Genomic DNA, 12400 nt, shown 5'->3' with positions numbered 1-12400 from the left:
TGCCCAGTTGCGTCTCCCTCTGAACGTGCCCAGCTGCGTCTCTCTCTGAATGTGCCCAGCTGCGTCCCTCTCTGCGTCTGCGAGGGGTTGACTGGACCGGTGACTTCGGAATGCTCTGTGAGAGAGCACAGATTGGATTGGCCAAACGACGTTGTTTTCTACCTGGGAAACAAGCAACTCCGGATTGCACTTTGAAACGGTGAGATGGAAAATTCATTCGAAGTACGAGACAGGCAGGTTGGAAGGCAGAAGCAGATTTATTTGGGACAGAAGATTTTCACGCACATCATTCCTGGGTCAGTAACCATCACCATCATTAAAACAGTCCCACGAAGGACCAGAGGTACAGCTTCACCAACGGGTCCCCTACAACAGGGGTGGACGGATAGAGCGGTGATGAAACGATAGCCCACAAGAGGTGTTCACTGTGGTGACACCAACAGAACCCCCTCCAGCAATTCCCTCACAGTCCGAGTGTCCCAGGAAGAATAGAGGTTTTCAGAAGCCGGTTTCCTGCTTTCACACACTCCACGAGGTCTGCACCTGGGGGAGGGGTGATGGGAGAGGGGGCAAGAGTTAAAATAACCGTTAGTCCAGGGCAGGGAGATCAGTGTGCTGGGAGAGAACAAGTTAAAGGACAGGACTGAGAGACACCGGTCAGTGTACAGATATCTCCCTGAGGGAGAGGGACTGAGAGACACCGGTCAGTGTACAGATATCCCCCTGAGGGACACCGGTCAGTGTACAGATATCCCCCTGAGGGAGAGGGACTGAGAGACACCGGTCAGTGTACAGATATCCCCCTGAGGGAGAGGGACTGAGAGACACCGGTCAGTGTACAGATATCCCCCTGAGGGAGAGGGACTGAGGGACACCGGTCAGTGTACAGATATCCCCCTGAGGGAGAGGGACTGAGGGACACCAGTCAGTGCACAGATATCCCCCCGAGGAAGAGGGACTGAGGGACACCGGTCAGTGTACAGATATCCCCCTGAGGGAGAGGGACTGAGGGACACCGGTCAGTGTACAGATATCCCCCTGAGGGAGAGGGACTGAGGGACACCGGTCAGTGTACAGATATCCCCCTGAAGGTGTTTCCTCCACCCTTTTTTTGTTCATATGGTCCTTACACTCCATTTAACTAATTAAGTGACTTCTAAAACCAACTGATTATTTGGTGTGTCATTAAAGGGGCTGACTATTTATACAATCAATTATTTTCTGTTTTATATTTGTAATTAATTTGGATCTATCTTGTTTCACTGTGACACAAGTCTTTTTCAGTTGATGGGTGTAAAAAAAAAGCAAATTAAATCTGTGATTCAATGTAAGAGATGAAAACTCGCAAGGGGTATGAGTGCTTTTTATAGGCACTATAGCTGGGTTGTTCCGCCTCAGCACACTTCCCCTCCCCCGCACCACCCATGACCGGCTTTCATTTGCCCATCGTGCCCCCTCCCACACAGTGAACACACAATAGAGCACAGGAATAGGCCATTTGGCCCACAATGTCTGTGCTGACCACCACACCAATAGAAAACAACCCCTGCGTGGGCGACATCCTTAGCTCGACCCTCTTCCAGCCCCTTTGTCACCTCTCCACAGAGAACTCAGCTTTGTGAGCCGTGACTGACCTGCACAAAGCCATGCCGACCGTCACTCATTACCCCACGCGTTCCCCAATGCAGGCAAGCCGAAGAACCCTCCCCACTGTCTACAATTGCCTGGATCACCCCTAGTCCCATTCCTGAACCAAGAAACAACACTGGCTGCTCTCCAGCCCCCTGGACATCGCCTGTGGCGACAGGGGATACAAGACGATTCTTCCTGCTCGGCGATCTCCTCCCCGGCCGCTGTCAACAACCCGAGCATGATCCCCTCAGGGGCTCAGTCTTGTCTCCCTGCTCAGAGAGTGGTGTGTGGACCGCACTGACAGGACAGTGGGAGAGGCAGGTATATTCGGGGTATTTAATGACGTTAGAGAAGTCCGTGCCTAAATAAGTTTCTTAATTACCCGAGTTAGATTGCCTCATCTACGATCAGTGTAACCCCTCTCACTTAGCCCTGAATGGATGACAGAGAGAGGAGGGTTGTGGGAGAGGGGACAGGTTGATCTCAGAGTAGGTTAAAAGCTCGGCACAACATCGTGTGCTGAAGGGACGGGACTGAGCTGTCATGTTCTGTGTTATTAATGAACCCACATCCTCCACTTCCGCTGGCACCTCGTTCCTCACCTACACTACCCTTTGAGTGAAGATCCCCTCAGATTCACCTCTCAGCCTAAACCTATCACCTCGAGTTCCACTCTCACCCAGCCAGGGGTGAAAAATCCTGCAGGCATTCTAAACCCCTCCTATTTCATCAGACAAATGCCCCAGCACGTGAACATGGGCCTCACAGCTCTCACCATCCTCCACGGCCTGCTCCGGGATTCACTCACTCCCCTCGAGTTCCTTTCCTCGCTCCCACCACCCAATCGGGGAGCGGACATCCCTCCCTCCTTCAATGGTGAGAGCAACATCACAGCCTCCCACCCTGGTTCTACCCCTCAGCCACCCCTATCCTGCCTCACCCCTGCCCCTCTCCTTTCACTACCACCCTTCCCCACCCTCACTCCCGACACAGACTCTCCACCGGAATATCGGCCACCCTTCTCCCTGCACAGATGCCGCCCGACCCCTGAGCTGTTTAATTTGGGGCCCTGGCCGTCACCCTCTGGCCTAACCTGCTCGGGCCCGGACCCAGGACAGGGCCTTCGTCACCAGCAGACCCCACTCGTCCTTGGAGTCGGCAGCGAAGGCGTTCAGCCAGATCACGGCCAAGATGGTTGTCCACAGAGTGAGGTCCATATCCTGAAAGTGGGAGAAGGGGGACAGGAGCCGGTCACTCACCCGTTTCACCCGGTCACTCACCCGTTTCACCCGGTCACTCACCCGTCGGACACAAGGTGAGGCTCACTCCACACCGTCCCGTCACACACTCCCAGGGACAGGGTCAGACACAGGGTGAGGCTCCCTCCACACCGTCCCGTCACACACTCCCAGGGACAGGGTCAGACACAGGGTGAGGCTCCCTCCACACCGTCCCGTCACACACTCCCAGGAACAGGGTCAGACACAGAGTGAGGCTCCCTCCACACCGTCCCATCACACAACCGCAGGGACAGGGTCAGACACAGGGTCAGATCTGTACAAATGGATGGAGTGGGAGGAGGAGGGGGCTGCTCAGCCCCTCTCCCACATGCTCCCACCTGCACAAGACCATGGACTTGCAGAGATCCCCGGACTTGGCTCCCACTGCCCTACAAGGGACAGGGTTCCAACCAGCTGCCCCGGCCCCCATGTTAGAAAACTCCCCTGTCTTCATTGCAGATGGGCCTCTCCCTTTAGGGGTCACGGGGGTGAATCTGGAATGAGGAAACAATTCCCACGCCAACCCACTTCAACCCCTTTCTCGGGATGGGAAGTACTTCAATCCAGCTCCCTCTCCCACATGGACTCAAGCCCAGTTGTCTGACCTGTTCCCCTGGAACGACCCACCCGATCCAGACACCGGTCTGATCGGCCTTCCCTGAACCCTCCTGACCGTTTCACCACCTCCCCTCGTTCAGGAGACTGACGCGGTCCGCCGTGTGACCCATGCGGTCTCCTTAGCGCCCAAGTAACCGAGGCACAACCTCCTGGCACTGGGATCAGTCTCCTACAGGGGCAGGCCTCCTCTGACCCGGCCAGGGCTCAGGCCCAGCAGTGACTCCAGGCCGGGGTCCGGTGACCCCTCCTTGAACTGTTCCTGACACAGTCTCCCGTCAGTGAGGAGACTATCGCTGTCTACAACCCCCCAACACCGCAGCTCACCTTCAGGGGCAGGCCTCCTCTGACCCGGCCAGGGCTCAGGCCCAGCAGTGACTCCAGGCCGGGGTCCGGAGTCCAGGATCCGTCTGCGTTCTGCAGCGCGATCAGCTTCAGCACCGGAGACTCGTCTGGGGCAGGGGGCCCGAGTGACTCGTCCTCATCTGCTGAAGCAAAGGAAAAGGATCAGAGGGATTTGCCTCCGCCCAGCACCCCGTCTGGTGCCGATGTGTAATAACCCTGACTCACAGAAACCGTTACAGTGCGCGTGTCTGTGTGTGTGTGTCTGTGTGTGTGTGTCTGTGTGTGTGTGTGAGAGAGAGAGAGAGTGTGTGTGTGTGTGTGTGTGTGTGTCTGTGTCTGTGTGTGTGTGTGTGAGTGAGTGAGTGAGTGAGTTTGTGTGTGTGTGTGTGAGTGAGTTTGTGAGTGAGTGAGTTTGTGAGTGAGTGAGAGTGAGTGAGTGAGTGAGTGAGTGTGTGAGTGAGTGAGTTTGTGTATGTTCGTTTCTCCGGTATTGCTCCCCCTGCTGAGAGGCGAGGATCCGTGTATCTGGAATGGGTGCAGAAGTGATTTACGAGGATGTTTTTGGGACGCGGGGACTGAGTGATATTGACTTGTGTCTGTGTGAGTGTGTGTGAGTGTGAGTGAGTGAGTGTGTGAGTGAGTGAGAGAGTTTGTGTGTGTGTGTGTGTGTGAGTGAGTGAGTTTGTGAGTGAGTGTATGAGTGTGAGTGAGTGTGTGAGTGTGTGAGAGTGAGTGAGTGAGTGAGTTTGTGAGTGAGTGTATGAGTGTGAGTGAGTGTGTGAGTGTGTGTGTGTGAGTGTGAGTGAGTGAGTGAGTGAGTGAGTGAGTGAGTGAGTGAGTTTGTGTGTGTTCGTTTCTTCGGTTTTGCTCCCCCTGCTGAGAGGCGAGGATCCGTGTATCTGTAATGGGTGCGGAAGTGATTTACGAGGATGTTTTCGGGACGCGAGGGATTGAGTTATATTGACTTGTGTCTGTGTGAGTGTGTGTGAGTGAGTGAGTGAGTGAGTGAGTGAATGAGTGAGTGAGTGAGTGAGTGTGTGTGTGAGTGAGTGAGTTTGTGAGTGAGTGAGTGTATGAGTGTGAGTGAGTGTATGAGTGTGAGTGTGTGAGTGAGTGAGTGAGTGAGTGAGTTTGTGTGTGTGTGTGTGTGAGTGAGTGAGTTTGTGAGTGAGTGAGTGTATGAGTGTGAGTGAGTGTATGAGTGTGAGTGTGTGAGTGAGTGAGTGAGTGAGTGAGTGAGTGAGTGAGTTTGTGTGTGTGTGTGTGTGAGTGAGTGAGTTTGTGAGTGAGTGAGTGTATGAGTGTGAGTGTGAGTGAGTGAGTGAGTGAGTGAGTGAGTTTGTGTGTGTTCGTTTCTTCGGTTTTGCTCCCCCTGCTGAGAGGCGAGGATCCGTGTATCTGGAATGGGTGCGGAAGTGATTTACGAGGATGTTTTCGGGACGCGAGGGATTGAGTTATATTGACTTGATTCCTTGCAGTGTGGGAGATTGTGGTGGAGAAAATCATGAGGGACACAGAGAGGGTGAGTGCCCTCAGTCTTTCTGCCCCAGGGTAGGGAAGAAGAAAACTAGAGGGCTCAGGTTTAAGGTGAGAGGGGAGAGGTTATGACGGGACCTGAGGGACAACTGTTTCACCCAGAGGGAGGTGGGTATGTGGAACACACTGCCTGAGGAGGTGGTGGAGGTGGGAACAATCACCCTTAAAAGCCACTTGGGCAGGTACGTGGCTAGGAGATGATGCGGGCCAAATGCAGGCAACAGGGACTAGTTCAGCTAGGCTATGAGGCTAGCATGATTGGGCTGAAAGGCCTGTTTCTGACTCGGATCCGTGCCCACTGTCCCCATCTCATCCATGTCTGCCACAGCCCCTCCCAACACGCCCCACCCCACCTACTGCCACCACTGTTTGCACCCCCTTGCAGAAACTGCAGTGATAGATGACCCTGCAGACACTGACTGTGTTCCAGATTGCCCCGGCTCTACACGGGAGCACCTTTCCTCAGACTAAACCACCTCCCCCCATCTCACACTTTAATCCCTCAACCCAACCTCCGTCCACCACTGGACCCCGACCCACTTCTGTTAACAGACCCCAACCACATCTACCCCTCCCCCAATGAGTCTGCTCCACCCCCTCCCCAAACCAAACAACTGGGACTTCCTCCATTACCTTGTCCCACTGAAAGCACACGGAGCTTTCATAGAGGGAGGGGTGAGAGTGGGGGGGTGATTAGAGGGGGGCGAGGCGTGGACTAGAGGAGGCGGGGGTGTGGGCGAGAAGGTATTTGGCAGAGAGGGGCTAGGAGGTGGAGAAGGAGGGAGGGAGGGAAGGAATGACAGGAAGGCAGAGAAAATGGTCGTCTCACAGTAACTGTAGCCAGATACTCCCATTAGTACAGGTGGCGATGCAGGAAGCGGGCGACTCCCTGGGGGGAAGAGAGAGGGGAAATGAAATACATCTTCAGGGGGTCAATGGTATGGACAGAGGGTCGGTGAAGAAAGAGCACGGGGTAGAGATGGGCAGGAAGGGCGAGGAAAGCGGGGGGGGGGGAGAGGAGGTGGGGAGGGTGGGGATTCCATCAGTATGTGGACTTTGCAACGGGGGGGGGGAGAACGCGTTGGACCTAGTTTATACAAACATCCCCGACACGTACCGTGCGGAGACCCGCCCCCACCTCGGTTACTCAGACCACATCTCTGTCACGCTAATCCCAGCATACAGACCGCTCGTCAGGCGCTCCACACCAGTTCAGAAGCAGGTGAAAACCTGGCCAGCAGGAGCCATCTCTGCTCTTCAAGACGGCTTTGAGCACACTGACTGGCACGTGTTCAGGGAGGCTGCAAACGATGGCGACTCTACCAACTTAGAGGAGTACACGGCATCAGTGACCAGCTACATCAAGGAGTGCATTGATGATGTTACTGTGTCCAAGACCATCACTACACGCGCTAACCAGAAGCCATGGACGACCGCAGAGGTGCGTGTGCTGCTGAGGTCCCGCGGCTCCGCCTTCAGAGCAGGCGACAAGGCTGCCCTATCAACAGCAAGGGCCCAGGGCTGTGTGCTCAGTCCACTGCTGTTCACTCTGCTGACCCACGACTGTGCTGCAACACACAGTTCAAACCATATCATCAAGTTCGCCGATGACATGACCGTGGTGGGTCTCATCAGCAAGAACGACGAGTCAGCTTACAGAGAGGAGGTGCAGCGGCTAACGGACTGGTGCAGAGCCAACAACCTGTCTCTGAATGTGAACAAAACAAAAGAGATGGTTGTTGACTTCAGGAGGGCTCGGTGCGACCACTCCCCGCTGAACATCGACGGCTCCTCGATAGAGATCGTAAGCAGCACCAAATTTCTTGGTGTTCACCTGGCGGAGAATCTCACCTGGTCCCTCAACACCAGCTCCATAGCAAAGAAAGCCCAGCAGCGTCTCTACTTTCTGCAACGACTGAGGAAAGTCCATCTCCCCCCCCCCCCCCCCCCATCCTCATCACATTCTACAGGGGTTGTATCGAGAGCATCCCGAGCAGCTGCATCACTGCCTGGTTCAGAAATTGCACCGTCTCGTATCGCAGACCCTGCAGCGGATAGTGAGGTCAGCTGAGAAGATCATCGGGGTCTCTCTTCCTGCCATTACGGACATTTACACTACACGCTGCATCAGCAAAGCAAACAGCATTATGAAGGACCCCACGCACCCCTCAAACAAACTCTTCTCCCTCCTGCCGTCTGGGAAAAGGCTCCAAAGCATTCGGGCTCTCACGACCAGACTATGTAACAGTTTCCTCCCCCAAGCTATCAGACTCCTCAATACCCAGAGCCTGGACTGACACCTTGCCCTATTGTCCTGTTTATTATTAATTATTATTTATTGTAATGCCTGCACTGTTTCTGTGCACTACGCAGTCCACTGTAGGTCTGTAGTTTAGTATAGCTTTCTCTGTGTTGTTTTTTTAACGTAGTTCAGTCTAGTTTTTGTCCTGTGTCCTGTAACACCATGGTCCTGAAAAACGTTGCCTCATTTTTACTATGTACTGTACCAGCAGTCATGGTCGAAATGACAATAAAAGTGACTTGACTTGTTGGGAGGACACTGGGGACGAAGGGAAGGGGTGAGAATAGGGCAGATGGGGGAGAGAGACAGAGGGAGGGACACCGGGACGAGGGGCAAACGGTGAACGGGAGGCAAAGGAAGTGGGATCCCTTATGGAAAACAGCTCCAGGACAGACACCTTGAGTTCTCTGTACTTGAGGAACTGGGCAATACGCCGAGGGGTAGAGAGAGGGGAAAATGAATCCGATCTTCCCAGTGTCAGCGGCAGAAGCAGAGGGGCGGTGGGGGTGGGGGGAGCGGGAGCGCGGAACAGAGTTGGGGGGTGAGGAGAGAGGTAAGAGGTGGGGTGGAAGGTGTTGAGTCTGGGAGAGTGATGGGGGAGGTGAAAAGGTGATGAGGTGGAGAGCAGGACAGGGAGATTGAGGGTGGAGGGGTGGAAGGGGGAGGTTTGGAGGGGGGATGGTGAGGGGGAGAGGGAGAGGGGGAAGGGGAGGAGGCAGGGTGAGAGGAGAGAGGGAGGGGAGATGGGGAGGAGAGTGGTTGAGGGAGGAGAGGGAGGGTGAAGGGAGAAGGGGAGAGAGGGTAAGAGGTGGTGAGAGAGAGAAGGGGAAGGGGGAAAATGGGGATTAGGTGGGGGAAGGGTGGTTTCGGGGTGAAAGTGGGAGAGAAGGGGTTTGGAAGGCAGAGAGGGGCTGGGAGGTGGAGAGGGAGGGTGACCAAGAGTGAGGGAGTGACTGAGGGGGAGGGAGTGACAGAGAGGGTGAGGAAGTGGTAGCATTCACCAAAACCGCTGACAGGTATTCCCATTGGTGCAGGGGGTGGTGGAGGAGGCGGGCAGCTCCCTGGGGGGCAGAGAGAGGGGAAATGAAATACATCGTCACAGGGTTAATTGTATGGACAGAGGGTCGGGGGAAGAGAGAGCACAGGGGCAGAGAGCGGCAGGAAGGGTGAGGAGAGCGGGGGGGGGAGGGCGGGGAGGGTGTTGGGAGGATACTGAGGACGAAGGGAAGGGGTGAGAATGGGGCAGACGGGGAGAGGGAGATGGAGACTGGACTAGGGAGAGGGAAGGAGACGGAGTGAGGGAGCAGGAGACGGAGACTGGATGAGGGAGAGGGAGACGGATAGGGAGACGGTGAGGGTGAGGGAGACGGAGAGGGAGATGGTGAGGGTGAGGGTGGGAGAGGGAGACGGAGACGGAGACAGAGACGGAGAAGGTGAGGGTGAGGGTGGGAGAGGGAGACGGAGAGGTTGAGTGTGGGAGAGGCAGTGAATGGGAGGTGAAAGAAGTGGGATCACTTACCGAAAGCGATTCCAGGATGAGCCCCTTTGAATTTCATCATTTGAGGAGCCGGGCAATTCGCCGAGGGACAGAGAGAGAAAATGAATCAGATCTTCCCATCGTCAACGGCAGAAGCAGAGCGTCGGTGGGGGTGGGCGGAGCGGAGAGCGGTGAACAGAGGTGGGGGGTGAGGAGAGGGGTAAGAGGTGGGGGGTGAGGAGAGGGGTAAGAGGTGGGGGGTGAGGAGAGGGGTAAGAGGTGGGGTGGAGGAGAGAGGTGTTGAGGCTGAGAGAGTTATGAGTGGATGGAAGTCAGGATGGGGAGATTGAGGGTAGAGGGGTGGGTGGGGGATGGATGGGAATGGAGGGGGATGGTGAGCAGAGGAGGGAGAGAGGGAAGGGGAGGGGGCAGGGGAGATAGGAGGGGAGATGGGGAGGAGAGTGGTTGAGGGAGGAGAGGGAGGGTGAAGGGAGAAGGGGAGAGAGGGTGAGAGGGAGAAGGGGAACCGGGAAAATGGGGGATTAGGTGGGGGAAGGGTGGTTTCGGGGTGAAAGTGGGAGAGAAGGGGTTTGGAAGGCAGAGAGGGGCCGGGAGGTGGAGAGGGAGGGTGACCGAGAGTGAGGGAGTGACTGAGGGGGAGGAAGTGGTAGCACTCACCAAAACCGCTGACAGGTATTCCCATTTGTGCAGGGGGTGATGGAGGAGGTGGGCAGCTCTCTGGGGGGGCAGAGAGGGGGGAAATGAAATACATCGTCACAGGGTCAATGGTATGGACAGAGGGTCGGGGGAAGAGAGAGCACAGGGGCAGAGAGTGGCAGGAAGGGTGAGGAGAGTGGGGGAGGGGCGGGGAGGGTGTTGGGAGGATACTGAGTACGAAGGGAAGGGGTGAGAATGGGGCAGACATGAGAGGGAGATGGAGCGAGGGAGAGGGAGACAGGGAGAGGGAGACGGAGAGGGAGACGGAGAGGGAGACGGAGAGGGAGACGGAGAGGGAGAAGGTGAGGGGGAGGGTGGGAGAGGGAGACGGAGAGGGAGACGGAGACGGAGAGGGTGGGAGAGGGAGACGGAGAGGGTGAGTGTGGGAGAGGGAGACGGAGATGGAGACGGAGAGGGTGGGAGAGGGAGACGGAGACGGAGACAGAGAGGGTGGGAGAGGGAGATGGAGATGGAGACGGAGACGGAGAAGGTGAGGGTGAGGTTGGGAGATGGAGACGGAGAGGTTGAGTGTTGGAGAGGGAGATGGAGAGGGAGACGGTGAGGGTGAGGGTGGGAGAGGGAGACGGAGAGGTTGAGTGTGGGAGAGGCAGTGAATGGGAGGTGAAGGAAGTGGGATCACTTACCGGGAAGAGACAGGGAGAGGGAGACGGAGAGGGAGACGGAGAGGGAGACGGAGAGGGAGACGGAGAGGGAGACGGAGACGGAGATGGAGAGGGAGATGGAGAGGGAGACGGTGAGGGTGAGGGTGGGGGAGGGAGACGGAGAGGTTGAGTGTGGGAGAGGCAGTGAATGGGAGGTGAAGGAAGTGGGATCACTTACCGAAAGCGATTCCAGGATGAGCCCCTTTGAATTTCATCATTTGAGGAGCTGGGCAATTCGCCGAGGGACAGAGAGAGAAAATGAATCAGATCTTCCCATCGTCAACGGCAGAAGCAGAGGGTCGGTGGGGGTGGGGGGAGCGGAGAGAGGAGAACAGAGGTGGGGGGTGAGGAGAGGGGAGAACAGAGGTGGGGGGTGAGGAGAGGGGTAAGAGGTGGGGTGGATGGGGAGAGGTGTTGAGGCTGAGAGAGTTATGAGGGGGAGGTGGAAGTCAGGATGGGGAGATTGAGGGTAGAGGGGTGGGTGGGGGATGGATGGGAATGGAGGGGGATGGTGAGCAGAGGAGGGAGAGAGGGAAGGGGAGGGGGCAGGGGAGAGGAGAGAGGGAGGGGAGATGGGGAGGAGAGTGGTTGAGGGAGGAGAGGAAGGGTGAAGGGAGAAGGGGAGAGAGGGTGAGAGGGAGAAGGGGAACCGGGAAAATGGGGATTAGGTGGGGGAAGGGTGGTTTCGGGGTGAAAGTGGGAGAGAAGGGGTTTGGAAGGCAGAGAGGGGCCGGGAGGTGGAGAGGGAGGGTGACCGAGAGTGAGGGAGTGACAGGGAGGGTGAGGAAGTGGTAGCACTCACCAAAACCGCTGACAGGTATTCCCATTTGTGCAGGGGGTGATGGAGGAGGTGGGCAGCTCTCTGGGGGGGCAGAGAGGGGGGAAATGAAATACATCGTCACAGGGTCAATGGTATGGACAGAGGGTCGGGGGAAGAGAGAGCACAGGGGCAGAGAGTGGCAGGAAGGGTGAGGAGAGTGGGGGAGGGGCGGGGAGGGTGTTGGGAGGATACTGAGTACGAAGGGAAGGGGTGAGAATGGGGCAGACATGAGAGGGAGATGGAGCGAGGGAGAGGGAGACAGGGAGAGGGAGACGGAGAGGGAGACGGAGAGGGAGACGGAGAGGGAGAAGGTGAGGGGGAGGGTGGGAGAGGGAGACGGAGAGGGAGACGGAGAGGGAGACGGAGAGGGAGACGGAGACGGAGAGGGTGGGAGAGGGAGACGGAGAGGGTGAGTGTGGGAGAGGGAGACGGAGATGGAGACGGAGAGGGTGGGAGAGGGAGACGGAGATGGAGACAGAGAGGGTGGGAGAGGGAGATGGAGATGGAGACGGAGACGGAGAAGGTGAGGGTGAGGTTGGGAGATGGAGACGGAGAGGTTGAGTGTTGGAGAGGGAGATGGAGAGGGAGACGGTGAGGGTGAGGGTGGGAGAGGGAGACGGAGAGGTTGAGTGTGGGAGAGGCAGTGAATGGGAGGTGAAGGAAGTGGGATCACTTACCGGGAAGAGACAGGGAGAGGGAGACGGAGAGGGAGACGGAGAGGGAGACGGAGAGGGAGTCGGAGAGGGAGACGGAGACGGAGATGGAGAGGGAGATGGAGAGGGAGACGGTGAGGGTGAGGGTGGGGGAGGGAGACGGAGAGGTTGAGTGTGGGAGAGGCAGTGAATGGGAGGTGAAGGAAGTGGGATCACTTACCGAAAGCGATTCCAGGATGAGCCCCTTTGAATTTCATCATTTGAGGAGCTGGGCAATTCGCCGAGGGACAGAGAGAGAAAATGAATCAGATCTTCCCATCGTCAACGGCAGAAGCAGAGGGTCGGTGGGGGTGGGGGGAGC

At 56.6% G+C, this 12400-nt stretch overlaps 1 protein-coding gene across 33 annotated transcripts in view; it reads right to left on the bottom strand.

Moving 5' to 3' along the window:
• Nucleotides 1–238: 238 nt before the first annotated feature.
• Nucleotides 239–12400, bottom strand: part of LOC132381858 (von Willebrand factor A domain-containing protein 5A-like) — a 59368-nt gene continuing 47206 nt past the window's right edge. For 6 of the 33 annotated variants that reach the window (XM_059951509.1, XM_059951508.1, XM_059951523.1 and 3 more), the window contains 9 exons: nucleotides 12260–12307; nucleotides 11369–11428; nucleotides 10745–10792; nucleotides 9867–9925; nucleotides 9230–9278; nucleotides 8712–8771; nucleotides 3855–4015; nucleotides 2726–2852; nucleotides 239–543 (listed from right to left, as the gene is read on the bottom strand). In XM_059951509.1, coding sequence (XP_059807492.1) covers nucleotides 464–543; nucleotides 2726–2852; nucleotides 3855–4015; nucleotides 8712–8771; nucleotides 9230–9278; nucleotides 9867–9925; nucleotides 10745–10792; nucleotides 11369–11428; nucleotides 12260–12307 — 692 coding nt within the window. In that variant the 3' untranslated portion in view covers nucleotides 239–463. Of the gene's footprint in view, nucleotides 544–2725; nucleotides 2853–3854; nucleotides 4016–6237; nucleotides 6298–8711; nucleotides 8772–9229; nucleotides 9279–9865; nucleotides 9926–10744; nucleotides 10793–11368; nucleotides 11429–12259; nucleotides 12308–12400 lie in introns of all 33 variants that reach the window. The other 27 variants (XM_059951515.1, XM_059951520.1, XM_059951525.1 and 24 more) reach the window with 20 other exon arrangements.

This window comes from Hypanus sabinus, chromosome 26 (genome assembly GCF_030144855.1).
Source record: "Hypanus sabinus isolate sHypSab1 chromosome 26, sHypSab1.hap1, whole genome shotgun sequence".
NCBI classification, from domain to species: domain Eukaryota; kingdom Metazoa; phylum Chordata; class Chondrichthyes; order Myliobatiformes; family Dasyatidae; genus Hypanus; species Hypanus sabinus.
This window is presented reverse-complemented; position numbering and strand designations above follow the sequence as displayed.